The sequence below is a fragment of the Gadus macrocephalus genome, chromosome 16 (genome assembly GCF_031168955.1).
Source record: "Gadus macrocephalus chromosome 16, ASM3116895v1".
Lineage (NCBI taxonomy): Eukaryota > Metazoa > Chordata > Actinopteri > Gadiformes > Gadidae > Gadus > Gadus macrocephalus.
Genome location: NC_082397.1, coordinates 28,365,797 through 28,381,054, shown reverse-complemented (window position 1 = coordinate 28,381,054; position 15,258 = coordinate 28,365,797). Strand labels below are relative to the sequence as shown.

The 15,258-nt window shown below is 45.6% G+C and overlaps 1 protein-coding gene across 3 annotated transcripts in view; it reads left to right on the top strand.

The window, feature by feature from the left end:
- Positions 1-15,258, top strand: part of raph1a (Ras association (RalGDS/AF-6) and pleckstrin homology domains 1a) — a 129,768-nt gene that overhangs the window by 64,007 nt on the left and 50,503 nt on the right. The window contains exons 6-8 of one of the 3 annotated variants that reach the window (XM_060074656.1): positions 129-269; positions 7,273-7,452; positions 8,887-8,961. In XM_060074656.1, coding sequence (XP_059930639.1) covers positions 129-269; positions 7,273-7,452; positions 8,887-8,961 — 396 coding nt within the window. The remainder of the gene's footprint in view (positions 1-128; positions 270-7,272; positions 7,453-8,886; positions 8,962-15,258) is intronic. The other 2 variants (XM_060074657.1, XM_060074658.1) reach the window with 2 other exon arrangements.

Sequence of the window (15,258 nt, the reverse complement as noted above, 5' to 3'; positions counted from 1 at the left end):
TTCCGTTGCCAAAATGCGCGCGTAACTATTTGATGACGTTGGCTGTAAAAGGGTCTATTTTTTTCTAGCTTAAAAAATTAAATAAAGATGTTAAATTGGATTCTAATGATCTAAATGTTGTTCCTCAGGCCTCTCTGAGTATGGAGGAAGCTGCGCAGCAAAGCTCCCCCCACTCCTCCACCAGCTGGTCTGCTCCCATGAGAGGCCAGGCCTCCTCCCAGCACCACCACCGCAGGACCGGATCTGTAGGCACCGTCAGCGAGCACGAGGTACACACATGAGCACACACACACACACACACACACACACACACACACACACACACACACACACACACACACACACACACACACACACACACACACACACACACAGACAAGTCAGAGATGGGGACTCGAGTTTGCAAATTAGCCTCAAGTTGCATCTAAGTCACACACACAAAGACTTGAATCCACTGTTAATAATCGTGTATACATTTTTTTTTTTTACCCCATAACCTTAAGGAAATGTGGGGATGAATATCATTCTCTGCAAAACTTTGCCTCTGCTCCGCGGACACATTTCGTATAAGCGGTGTAATTCCCTGTAGCGTGGACATCACAGTTGGACGTGGACGTCTTCAGGATCAATCCAGAATCAGTGAATCAGTTGATCTATTGATTCTATACAAACACACACTAATGGCGCATTGCCACGAGCGGTGCGGTTAGGTCCGGTAGGTGTAGTACAATTATGCCGCGTTTCCACTGCAGGGTGCGATACGGTTCGGTTCGCCTCAGTCCGGGAGGGAGGGGGCGGTATAGCCCAGCTCAGTTCCGAGGTTGCGTTTCCACCGCCGACAGTACCCTTTATGGTAGGCCGGATGTCGATCGCCGCGGCAGCTACATAAACATCGTAAACAACGTCTTCCTCCCCAAGAATGCAGAGGAACGTCTCCACCTCCTTGTTCGCCCAAGCAAGCGTTTTACGCGACATGTTCATTGTAAAGAATAATACCTCGAGGCTACTGTTTGTTTGTTTTTATCCCCACGTCGCCCGGAAGTGACGGTTCTGTCGACCAATCAACGGAGGGGGTGTGTAGCTCGAATTTTCCGGTACCCTTTCAGGCGTCTCGTCTCGTTTTCAGTACCCCAACGGAGGAGTACTGAAAACGAGGGCAAAACGAGTACGGCTCAGTCCGGGTCACGCCCACTTTTGGCGGTGGAAACGCAATCCGTACCGCACCTTTGCTTAGGCAGATAGACCTACATGCGCCGAAAACGGATCGCTATTTATTTCTTTATTTCACTGAACACAGCCTGCAATGCCTGCATGACGGTGAACTAGACACGTCAAAATAATAACTTCACACAGTCCACCAAAGATGTTGACGTTGCTTAGCAACCGAGGACGCTATTCACCACCAGAAGTTGTGAAGGCCCATGCAAGTCAACGGAGCGTTCAACAGCATTGAGAAGAGCCGTGTAAATAACGATAGTCATATTCATTATTCGATATTCTATGTGACGCCGACTATTCGACGATCGTTGCCCATCCCTAGCGTGTGCATGTTAAAGGGATGTACGTAGACACGCAGATCCCTCTCCATAGCCAATATTTTTTAACTATCTGTCGACGCCATGGACCTATTGGTCGACGCAACGGAGACGGCAAGGGCTGTGATTGGTCCTCTAACAAATTCATTTCCGGAATCACTTCTCCGGTTTGACTTTGTGCCTTAATTACTTTGTACATTGTTTACTTTGCACCTTGAGGACCAATAAAACACCAAATAAGATTTGAAAAGCTTTGGAAGTTTAGTATACTACTCCGATTCGGATTACCGAGTCGGAGTAGTATACTTTGGCTAAACGGTCCGGCTGGAACTCCGACTTCAAGTTTTTAATTCTGCATCACAAAACAAGCCTTTACATTCGCCATATTAACGCTATGTACGCCACATTTACGTACCGCGGTACACCTCTGTAACCGCTCCGAAGTGCCTGTACCGTGACGGTTCGGTACAAATACGTCTACCCAAGGGGTAGTATTATTCAGGAGATTTTCAGGGTACAAATGTCAGAATATGTTATTCACACATACGGCCCATCAGGAGAATAGCAGGAGAATATCAGAATTTACACATGTGTCTGAAAGCAGCTTGTGTGTGAGCATTTGATAATATTATAAAATTTGTCAAATATGGCTAACAGGGGTAATTGTTCATTGGAAAGTGTAGTATATTATGCATGCGAATCAATGTTATTCAGGGCTGAAAAGTGCATTGACATTTTAAAATGGATGGCAACTACTATTGGTTATAGTAGCTCAATGATGAAAATAATAATCATCATTGAGATTAAACATCTCTTCAAGTGTCCTGGCCAAGACAGGCAGCAGTAGCCTACAGTCACACATAGCACAAAAAATAGGAAAAATTAAACAACTCAAACAGTCCGCAGGGGGGAAGAGGGATATCAATATCGCAAGACTTTTCGGGAGGCTCAAGGAGAGGAGTAATATTAAGTTTGAGCAACAAAGTGTGAAGACATTTCGGGAGGCTCAAGGAGAAGAGTATTATTACGTTTCGAGCAACAAAGTGTACTCTTGTGGTGGACTCTATAGACATAATTCACCATACTGTGTTATTTTCATGGCAGTGAAAGCAATGTACAGTAAGTGTGGATTTACGGGTATAACACTAAATAGCAGTGTAGCATGAGCTAGATATATCATGGGCGTTGTGGTGTTACGTTTTGAAGAAGTTACTTGCGCATTAGATACGTGATGAAGATGGTCTCCTTAAAGGTTGGGTATGGAATTCGCTTTTTTGGCCATTTTTGCAAAATTACTTGAAATCCTTATCATAACCCGCTTACAGCCACTGAGTTAGAAGTACTGACATGAAAATTAAACTTGTCAATCATCTGTGGAACGGGCAGGGCTCGAAAAACTCCAGCCAATCATTTGCATTGCCACCGAGTTGCATTGGACAGTAAGTACGTCAATCAAACGGTCGTACTGCACTCCCCCTCCCCCGCGCGCGACCCCTTCGTGCAGTACTTGTGACCCAGAGCTCGTGACCCAGAGCAAGCTCCTGTTTGTTGTTATCCTGCGGTAGCTACTGGAACTAGTTAATCCACATTTGGACCTAGCAGTAGAAGACAATTTCCATGGCAGACAAGACGCCACCATCCCCACCACCACCACCACCACCACCACCAGCAAAGAGAAGGAAAACTCTTTTTCAGAGAGTAATTGATAATAAAAACGCTGAAAGAGAAAAACTGAAATCAAGAATAATCCTAGGCGCTGCTTTCGAATGTTGGCGGCAACTGAAGGACGAGAAGGGTCTAAAAACCGATGCTTGTGTGGCGCTTGACCTAGTTTCAAAGTTTATACCGTTTATACTCGGTAATACCGGTGTTGAGACGAGTGTATTACTCGGTGTAAAATGTCCACACCGCGGCAACCCTAGTGAAAACCAGGACTTCCAATACAATTATATGAAACAAACATACATTTTCTAAAAATAGTAATGATTTATGTGACCGTTTAATGTAAAATAACCTTTTTTCAGCACTAGGTCATATGAGCATTAAATAAATGCTGCGTCTCAAAATGCCTTGGACAGCAGCGAGGATGACTCGCTTTGCCACGGGCCGAAAAAGTTCGGAGCGACCACAGCCAGAGCGAACACAGCGGGGCAGAGGAGTGTCAGGAATAGTCTTTGGTGTACACATCAGTACGGCCTATTTGCACTACTGTTTAGTGGCAATGCAGTGTTTTATTCTATGCCTTTTTATTTTCGTATATTATTTCAATGAATACAATTTATTTATTCTTAAAAACAAGATCTGGTCTTCAAATCTTTTTTCCAAATATAGGTCGTCTTACAATGGGGTTTGTGTTTATATTCGGACCAATACGGTACAGCGGGCGCTCACATGACGTTAAGCATTTCCTGGTGCATAATGTGACGCTTCAGAACCTAAAATCCCGTTTCTCCCCGTTGACACGACAACACATAACCGGCGTTTTCAGAAATCTCCACTTTGGCCGGAGTTTTTAGAAATGATCGTTTTCTGTGATAAAACAGGGCCTCGGACAGGGGGTGTTGCAGCACCCCCAGCACCCCTACTTCCCGCGGTACTGGGTGCAACTTACAGCTGAATGTAGTGCCATGTTGTTAAACGAAAACCTACGCTAGCCTGGCTCGCTCTCGCGCATCTCTGTTCGCGCTCGTGCATGATTGCGCGTCCAGGTACTTGGAATGGGTGGAGTCAGAGTCAGCGTTGAAGGAGAGGGGGTAGGACCATTTGAGTCGTGTATTTTCAAAATCTGCTGGCGTTTCGCAAATCCCATACCCAACCTTTAACATCTCACCCTTCTCTGTGTTCACGACATCGCTCTACCGTGTCTCACACACTCTTGAGTCACACACACTGAGACATCATAGATATTTGTGGAAGAATGATACCTTGAGGAAATGTAGAGATTAACTTTTTTGTTGCCTTGAATGTTTACGGTGCCTTTCAAAATAAATGGTAAACTAAGCAAAGCCAGACCCTCCCAGACCCAGGAGTTGAATGGGAGCTGTGTTTACCTCAGACCATTCAGACAGAGAAGTTCTGGTCCCCCAATCAGTGCCATCGCTCTCTGACCAATAGAAAACGGCAATGAGGTTGGGTCAACCCTGATCCCCTTCAGATGGACATGGCCCGATCTGTACTGGAATACCAGCAGATGATATAAACCATTCTAAACAATGTTCTGTAGTTAAACTCATGTTACAATTTTTTTGCATCTAATGTTTTATGTTTACAGGCACAGATAACGATAATGAACAATAAGAAAACAGTACCACAGTCACTGATAGTACCTCCATAGAAGTTGGCAACTAATTAGTTACAAATTACAAATTGGACAGGCAGTGTGGCTCATGTTAAAGAGATGTCCCAGCAGCAAAATGGTCGGGTGTTTAGTTATTCTTTACCAAACCATAAAAACAAAAAAGCAGTACATTAAGAATAAATACTAATGGACCCAACGTGCGGGTGTGCAGTAGTCTCTGCTCTATTTATAACAGACTACTGACATAATATAGTGTCACTACAGCACTGGCTGAACCTCTGGGCACAATGATCAACCTTAGAAAACGTTTCAATTAGCCTCCACCTAGCAAAGGGCCAACATGTCAGTATTTGTAAGACCTTAGGAATGAGCAATGTTTGCAGATCCTAATCCTAATGTTAAAGTCCAAACAAGATGGAGTGTCCTGTGGGGCGCCACAGAGAGGATGGTGGAGTGAGGAGTGAGGGTGGAGTGAAGGAGCTCCAGAGTGAGGGGTGAGGGTGGAGTGAAGGATCTCCAGAGGGAGGAGTGAGGGTGGAGTGAAGGAGCTCCAGAGTGAGGAGTGAGGGTGAGAGTGAAGGAGTGAGGGTAGGGTGAAGTGGAGTGAAGGAGGAGTGAAGTGGAGTGAGGCAGTAGCTGTATGGGAGGGTGGCTTCAAATAAAAAATGGCGTTCTCTGCGATCCAGGAAACTTTTATGAAGGTAATGGATTCATCAGCTAGCTCTAATCCACACTTAGGCAAAGCAAGCAAATAGGGTCTCGCATATTGACAATGATATGCATCTTATTTTCTCTCTGTATTAATCGTATTGATTTTTTTGTCTACACATTTTTCCTGAACAACCAATACATTCAATGTTCAGCCTTTTCTTGCATAAATCTTGCTACACACATAATAATAAGCCTTAGCCAGTATGTACTTTATTCAACACGTCTTTTGTGACCAAGCTGTGAAGACGTGACATTTGAATCCTTACATCTGCATCTTCTGGTGCAGCCGCATGTTACAGCTCAGCTGGACAGCTAGACAGAAGATCCACACTGCCTCTAGAACAGGTCATGTCACACCACTAGGGGGTCCACACTACCTCTATAACCGGTCATGTTACACCACTAGGGGGTCCACACTACCTCTATAACCGGTCATGTTACACCACTAGGGGGTCCACACTGCCTCTATAACCGGTCATGTTACAACACTAGGGAGTCAACACTGCCTCTAGAAGGGGTCATGTTACAACACTACAAGTTCCACACTGCCTCTAGAACCGGTCATGTTACAACATTAGGGGGTCAACACTGCCTCTAGAAGGGGTCATGTTACACCACAAGGGGGTCTACACTACCTCTAGAGCAGGTGATCTGTTGCACCATTAGAGGGTCCACACTGCTTCTAGTATAGGTCATGTTACATCACGAGGGGGTCCACACTGCCTCTAGTATAGGTCATGTTACATCACTAGGGGGTCCACACTGCCTCTAGAGCAGGTCATGTTACACCACTAGGGGCTTCACACTGCCTCTAGAGCAGATCAAGTTAGACCAGTAGCAGGTCCACACTGCCTCTAGAACAGGTCATGTTACACCACTAGGGGGTCCACACTGCCACTAGAGCAGGGGTTCTCAAAGTTTTGACAACTGAGGGCCAATTTAGGAACCCAAAATTTGACTGAGTGCCGCCAAAGGAAAAAAGAAATGGCGGGAAACGCCGCCAGCATCCCAGTGGTCAAAAAAAACATTGCACCGTGGACCTCCGGGAGTGAGGTCAAGTGAGGTCTATATCACGAAACTGAGGTTCAGCCTTTCAAAGTAATGTACAGTCGGATTAAAACTAACAAATGTAAAAGGATTTAATTGAAAGCTAGAGAGAGTAGACTTTTCTCTTTATATTCATTTATTTTTGTTTAAATTAATATTGATATAATAATAAAAATAATATATATATATATATATATATTTTTTTTTTTTATATAACTTACATAATTATGTATGTCATTGCGGGCCGCCAGGTATGATTCTGCACTTTGAGAACCAATGCTCTAGAGCATGTCATTTTACACCTCTAGGAGCTATGCACTGCCTCTAGAGCAGGTCATGTAACACCACTAGGGGGTCCCCACTGCCTCTAGAGAAGGTCATGTTACACCATCAGGAGGTGGGTCAAATTCTGTTCTGAAAGTGAGTGTGGACTGCCTCTTTAAATTGCATAGAGTAGGTCAATTGTGGTACGGCCCTTAGTCTCAGTTCCCTCTCAGCCTTCAGACCACACTCACCCCACCTAACAGGCACACCCACACATCCCTACTATAACTAACTAACTATGACTAACTCTTTGTCTCACTCATCCCCACTATACTAACTAACTTACTATAACTCTGTGTCTCACACATCCCCACTATACAAACTAACTAACTATGACTAACTCTGTCTCTCTCTCAGGCCCGCCTGGTTGCCCACTCTTCGCGCTCCTCTGTGGCCTCTGCCTCGGGGGCGTCTGTTAACTCCGCCTCCTCCATGGACTCATTGGACAGAGTGCTGCGCTTCGCCCCATCAGACGCCAACCACTCTTTGGCCACACCCCCTCCCGAAGGAACAAATCAGGGGCCGGCTAGTACAGAGGTACACGCCCACACACACTGTTCTCCTGTCTTAAGTGACCTTCCTCTCTCTGTATCAACGGGAACGCCCTAATGCAGCCATGCTCCCAGGAAAACCACCGGTTGTACTTGACAGCACCCCGTGTCCACTCGTAGGGGAATGTGATTGTACTGGGCAGCTCCCAGCAGAGCCGGCGCTGGCCGTTTCGGCGCCCTAGGCGGCTCGAAATCAACTTGCGCCCTGGACAGGTCTTCCGAGCGGGGGGGGTGCTACGGTGACGGTTTCGGGCCGCCCTGGCGATTGCTCCCGCGCCCCCTCCCTTCTCCGTTCGCGTCGTATATTTTAATTGACTGATTAAGGGCGCCACCAGAGGGCGCCCCCAACGCATTTGTCGCCCTAGGCGGTCGCCTAGCTCGCCTATGCCGAGCGCCGGCCCTGGCTCCCAGTATAACCAATAGAAGTCTGTGGTTGTACTGGCGGCTCCCAGTATAACAGCTGCTGAGAGGGAACAGACAGATTAGTGCTGCCTAACTGCATTCTGGTTGAAGAAGACCAAACTATCTTACTATTTGGACCTGGTGACCTGGTAACCATGACAACCAATAGCCTAAAGGGACCACTCAAACAAAGTCATGATTACAATTCAACACACCTGCTTTAACAGACGCATCCACCAGCCTTCCCCCGAAAGGCATACGATACGTTTAATTTACAGCAGCTTTAACGGTGCTTTGGCCAATCAGACATCAACCAGCCTTCACCTAAAGGCACACGTTTCATTTACTGCTGTGGGCTCCAGCGGGAGCTGGTGCCCCAATGCCCCGGCATTGGGGCACCGCTCCGACATTGGTGGCGGTGCCCCGGGGCTGGTGTTGCTCCGGTGTTGGCGTTGCACCGGCGGAGGTGGTGCCCCGATGGAGGTGGTGCCCCCAGGGATGCCCCGTGGGGGTGCCCCGGCGGCCGTGGTTCCCCCCCCCGCGGCCGTGGTGCCCCCCCGCGGCGTTGCTTTGGTAGCGGGGCTCCGGTAGGAGACAAAACCGGGCAATAATCGCACGCAACAATCCCCTTCTCTTCAAAGTCGCGTTGTTGAAGTACCAAGAGTCCGCAAACAGCAACAATTTCAGATTGACGTCGAAGTGGAAGAACCAGAGACGTTAAGATTGTTAAGTTATAACCTTGATTTTGGCATGGTAATTGTGTGTCTGCAAGACTTTTGTATTGTTCGCAAGTACTTTGGCCAAACGTGTCTCTGTACTGTCTCCATCTTCTTCTCTTAATCACACGACAGTTCTTGCAGCCTGTAACAAAGCACTAGATTCATCCATTGCTGCCTTTTTAACAATCTCCTCTGTTCTCCCTCTCTCATGCTCTGTCTCTCCCTCCTTCTATGTCTCTCTTTTCTCCCCCCCCCCCCCCCCCCTATGTCTCTCTCTCTCACTGTCTCTCTCTCCAAAGCATTCCTATCTGGACAGTGAGACCTCTCTGATTCTAAAGAACATGGCGGGGAAGCCTTCCCACCTGCTCACTAAGGTGACGCCTCCTCCTGCCCTATTGGTCACATTTAACCCCTTCTGTATGAGCCAATCAGCATCCATTCCCTTCTCTGAAATACTGTTATCGATGTCCTCTGTATGTCTGTCTATCTTTCTTCCTTTCTGCATGTTTCTCTGTCTGCATGCCTGATTTACTCTCTGTCTGTCTGCCTGCCAGTCTATCTGTATGTGTGTCTGTTGTTTACAGGGCTGATCTGGGTACAGTAGTGAGGTAATGAGTCACAGCGTGTGTTGACAGGACTGATCTGGGGACAGTAGTGAGGTAATGAGTAGTCACAGCGTGTGTTGACAGTGCTGATCTGGGTACAGTAGGGAGGTAAAGAGGAGTCACAGCGTGTGGTTACAGGGCTGATCTGGGTTGGTACAGTAGTGAGGTAATGAGTCACAGCGTGTGTTGACAGGGCTGATCTTGGGACCGTAGTGAGGTAATGAGTAGTCACAGCGTGTGTTGACAGTGCTCATCTGGGTACAGTAGTGAGGTAATGAGGAGTCACTGCGTGTGTTTACAGGGCTGATCTGGGTACAGTAGTGAGGTAATGAGGAGTCCCAGTGTGTGTTTACAGGTCTGCTCCTCCGTAATGGTCTGTACAGCTCTCTGCTCCTGGGTTATGGTCTGTACTCCTCTCTGCTCCTGGGTAATGGTCTGTTCTCCTCTCTGCTCCTCAGTAATGGTCTGTGCTCCTCTCTGCTCCTCTGTAATGGTCTGTGCTCCTCTCTGCTCCTCGGTAATGGTCTGATTAACGAACGTTAATCTATTGAATCGTGTCCCAGAGCACGCTAGTCCGACTTTTTCGTGCTATACAGAATGAAATGTAAACCAATGCATTCTGAATGGGAGTGTTCTCAGACAATTAACGTGCTCCACAAAACGAAACGAGAGAGAGAAAGAGAGAGAGGGAGGGACAGAGAGAGAGAGCGAGAGAGAGAGGCTTCAGAAAGGGTGTGCGCAGATAGTACAGTGCACCCTAGTTATGTTTATGCCAAAACCACAAATGCTATATATATATAAATATATATATATATATATATAAATATATATATATTGCCTATATATATATAATTAGGCTATAATTATATTATTTAGCGTGTAATGAGACAATCTATAGCCAAATTGTCGAAGATGCCCGAGAATCTCCGGAAATATCATCATGGGAAATCGGCACATTAGACCCATGAACCTATAAAGAAAGACGTAATCTCAAGCGGGAGAGAACGTTTGCGGTGCTGGTTTGTGTCACGTAAGTACAGGGCTCTCAAGTCTCATGCATTCGGCGTGAGACACACGCAATTCAACCCATGCACACGCTCGAACCCGGTCTCACGAAAATACGTGACACTGTCACGTTATTTAATCTATTGAAACGTGATCAGGGACACGTATTTTCTACAGTTTGCATTTCAATTGGAAATATTTGTCGTGTCACTAAGCACTACTTCCAAACTAAGGTTCTGTCCGGGAGCGTTCTCCCTAATGTCCCTTAAGGAGCTCCGTACAGATCATTCATTGTTGAAAATTGTCTGTGATAACTAACAAATGACAGCTTTTGGCCACCCGTTTCTACTTAAAATTGTCTGTGATATCTAACAATATGACAGCTTTTGGCCACCCGTTTCTACTTTCACCTTCACAGATATATTAAATGCAGGTGCGCTGCTCTGTAGGCAAACCGCGAAGGAAAAAAGGGTAGCTGCTTCATCTGTTCTTTTTAGAATTGTATGTCTTGATGTTTATTTTATCTAGCCATCTATTGTCTTGTTTTTGGCTATGTGAATGAAAGTCCGCGTCGATGCCTCGCAAGTCCAGTGTCGCGAGCGGACGTTGCCATGACATCTAGAAATCATACCGTATTTAATGGGTTATCATTAATATTGATGTGTAGGGGTTGATTATAACTCCTGAATTATATTGTTTATACCACGGTCTGGGGAAATACTCGTATTCTGATTGGCTGCAGGTCAGGCTCCAGGTGGAAAAACAGTTTTTGAGATAGGAAGGTCCTACCGCCCTGAAATTTGAATACGAATACCTTATTCTAGGGCCTAACGGGGACCCCCGCACCGAAACTTGGCCCGGTCGGACCCCGAGGGCAGGAAGGGGTCCGAGTACATTTGTGGCTTAAGGTGTGTAGACACAGCTGGCCTGTGGCCACGTTTTTGAAGCCTGGGGTCAAAAGGTCAAAAGGAGCCGGCACCACGCCGCTTATGAGATAACAAAAAGTTCATGTGTATTTCTCTCATAACTTTTTGTCATTATTAAATAGAGGCCTAATTCTCAAATATGCATGTTGGATGGCTAGGGTGTAGGTCTGGGAAGAACTTCAGGCCAAAATCTTGCAAGCGAGCCGCTGGGTGAGGTGCAACGAGATGGAGCACTTGCTGAGTCATTTCCTGTAGGGCTGGAGCCACAGGTTGAAGCGTATGCATCCTTTGAGACCCCCTTTGATATATAAGAGACCCCAAGGTACAGCTTACTTAAAGGTTCTCGACTCAGTCACCTATTGCATCACTTCCTTTAGGGCTTCGGCCTCTTAATTGATCATTGTAGTATAATTGAATGCCCTCTTTCATATATATGATGCCTCCACCACTGGGCCGGGGCAACAATTCTCCAAATCCATATTGGGAGGGGGGGGGGGGGATGCTTGTGGACATTAGGGGTGTACACTAGACATAAATAGGAAGCAAACTCAGGAGAAGGAATGACCTATCACAAATATTTATTTAATAAATTGTTTCAAATAACCCTGCCTCGTTAAATCAATGAGCTTGGTGTATTGCTTTCAAAAATAGGTTATAGAAGAAGTCTAAACTGCAGAAAATAAAAACATCCAAGCGACGGCAGCTCCTTTGCCGTGTGGTTTTTAGAGCCATGTAAGGATTAGAGGGGGGCGGTCGATAGCAACCACCATAGAAACCATGACGGTCTAGTGACTGGATGCAGCCCCGTTGAAAAAATTAGAATACCACCCTACACACTCAGGAGATTAATGATATTTAAATTATTATGACCATGAAGTCTTTATTTGCATGGGTTTACATTTCGTTCTGTGTAGCATGGAAAAATCTGAGATACACTCCCATTCAGAATGCATTGGTTTACATTTCGTTCTTTGGAGCACAGTTATTTTTATTTATTTATTTATTTTGTTTTTGAGGAGGTGCTTCAAAGATGCAAATGTTTCTGCAATAATCCAAAATCCAATGGAAAAACCTGTTGGCTTTTTGTCAAGGGAACCCAGGGCGACGCTCACTTCCGGGTTGGCCAACATACGTCATCCTCCACCACTCTACTGTAAAAACACATTTTCAAGTTGAATGAGAATAATAATAATAATAATAATAATTCTGCCATAGTATTTATTTAAGGTGGGGGGGGGGGCATACAAGTCTTTTGGCCATTCGTAGTGTTGATCAGCAGAGAAATAATTTGTCCGCAAAGACGGTGACGTCGCTTAGCAACGGAAAACGCTGGGGTTGACAAGTCACCGGACCACTACCCATGCAAGTGAACGGAGCGTTCCACGGCATTGAGAAGACCTGTGTAATAAAGGCCTATAATATTTCTGTTTATGGCATAGATTTCTCCTCAGATTAGGCCAATAAACCAATGATAAAATAAAAATAAAAACGCTCGATCAAAGGCCCGGCCCGAGGATAGTGGTGGGAAATATCGGCCCGACCTGGCCCGCGGGTCGGGTCGGGTTGGGCTCGGGCTCGGGCAGAGAATCTAAACACTGACTGGAACTACTTAGCAGGTGTCTGTAGGCCTATATCAGGAGTTAATGCACGCACTGCAGCCAATCAGAATACGAGTATTCCCCCAGACCGTGGTATAAAAAATATAATTCACGAGTTATAATCAACCCCTACACATCAATATTAATGATAACCCATTAAATACGGTATGATTTCTAGATGTCATGGCAACGTCTGCTCGCGACACTGGACTTGCGAGGCATCGACGCAGACTTTCATTCACATAGCCAAAAACAAGACAATAGATGGCGAGATAAAATAAACATCAAGACACACAATTCTAAAAAGAACAGATGAAGCAGCTACCCTTTTTTCCTTCGCGGTTTGCCTACAGAGCACCTGCATTTAATATATCCGTGAATTGTCATAATTTCTCAGAATCAAAGGTGAAAGTAGAAACGGGTGGCCAAAAGCTGTCATATTGTTAGTTATCACAGACAATTTTAAGTAAAAACAGGTGGCCAAAAGCTGTCATTTGTTAGTTATCACAGACAATTTTCAACAATGAATGATCTGTACGGAGCTCCTTAAGGGACATTAGGGAGAACGCTCCCGGACAGAACCTTAGTTTGGAAGTCGTGCTTAGTGACACGACAAATACTTCCATTTGAAATACAAAATGTAGAAAATACGTGTCCCTGATCACTTTTCAATAGATTAAATAACGTGACAGTGTCACGTATTTTCGTGAGACCGGGTTCGAGCGTGTGCATGGGTTGAATTGCGTGTGTCTCACGCCGAATGCGTGAGACTTGAGAGCCCTGTATTCACGTGACACAAACCAGCACCGCAAACGTTCTCTCCCGCTTGAGATGACGTCTTTCTTTATATATATATATATAGGTTCATGGGTCTGATGCGCCGATTTCCCATGCTGATATTTCCGGAGATTCTCTGGCATTTTCGACAATTTGGCTATAGATTGTCTCAATACACGCTAAATAATATAAATATAGCCTAATTATATATATAGCCTATATATATATATAGGCAATATATATATATTTATACAACGGGGGGCCTAAATCCAGAGATCTGATTGGTTCCTAACTGTTGTATAATGAGCGTATACATAACTGCTATGACGCCCGATCATTTTGTGAAAGTTTGCATATCACTCCGCGCCTGGAAGTAGAAACAGTTACAAAGTAAAACATATGTTGGATGATGGAGAGGGTGTAAATGTTGTTACTCCGGGAGTGAGCAAGGCGATGGAGAAACTAACGAAAGCTTAGGCACACGGCGAGTGAACTGCTCCCGGCGAACCGCTCTAGCCGAGCCTTCTCTCGGAGGGACGCTAAAGTGTGTTGCATAGCGACCGTCGTGCATTTTGAAGGCAGCCAGGAGGGACTACTTTTTTGTATTCTTTAATAAAACGTCTACTTTGACTTTCTTGGTTTCTTTTTAAATGTAGTGTGTCTATGACTTTCGTTTCGCCATAATACGAAACGAAAGCCGGACAACGCCCCTTAACAGTGGTATAATGAGCACATACCACAGCCTGTCGTGATCCATTGCTTAAATATATAGCATTTGTGGTTTTGGCATAAACATAACTAGGGTGCACTGTACTATCGGCGCACACCCTTTCTGAAGCCTCTCTCTGTCGCTCTCTCTCTGTCCCTCCCTCTCTCTCTTTCTCTCTCTCTCGTTTCGTTTTGTGGAGCACGTTAATTGTCTGAGAACACTCCCATTCAGAATGCATTGGTTTACATTTCGTTCTGTGCAGCACGAAAAAAGTCGGACTATCGTGCTCTGGGACACGTTTCAATAGATTAACGTTTGTGCGCATGAGCACGAAATCGCGTGATACCAGGAGAGAGAGAGAGAGAGAGAGAGAGAGAGAGAGAGAGAGAGAGAGAGAGAGAGAGAGAGAGAGAGAGAGAGAGAGAGAGAGAGAGAGAGAGAGAGAGAGAGAGAGAGAGAGAGAGAGAGAGAGAGAGAGCAGATAAAGAGATAAGCTCTACTTCATGTGCATTGGCCCAGCAGATAAGCCCCTCCCTTTTATTCACTCTCTCATCCAGCAACAAGATGTTTAATATGTTCCAGTCAGATGGATAGACACATGGAGAGACAGGCAGATACAGAGAGCCAAGAAGACAGAGAGACAGGAAGATAGAGAGACAGGCAGATACAAATAGACACATGGAGAGACAGGCAGATACAGAGAGCCAAGAAGACAGAGAGACAGGAAGATAGAGAGACAGGCAGATACAGAGAGACAAGAAGACAGAGAGACAGGCAGACAGACAGAGAACCAGGCAGATACTGAGAGACAGGAGGAAAAAAAGACAGGCAGACAGAGATACAGGAAGACAGAGACAGGCAGACAGACAGACAGGCAGAGAGAAAGAGAGACAGGAAGACATACCTGGGATCTGGAATGTGTAGTCCTGATGAGTCGTGTGTAGGTCTGATATATTGGTTGAATATCCAGATAGTGGCGTAGGAGCTGGGAGCTTTATGAGTTGGGAGCTTCAGGAGATTGGAGCTTCAGGAGTTTGACCTGCAGTCATGT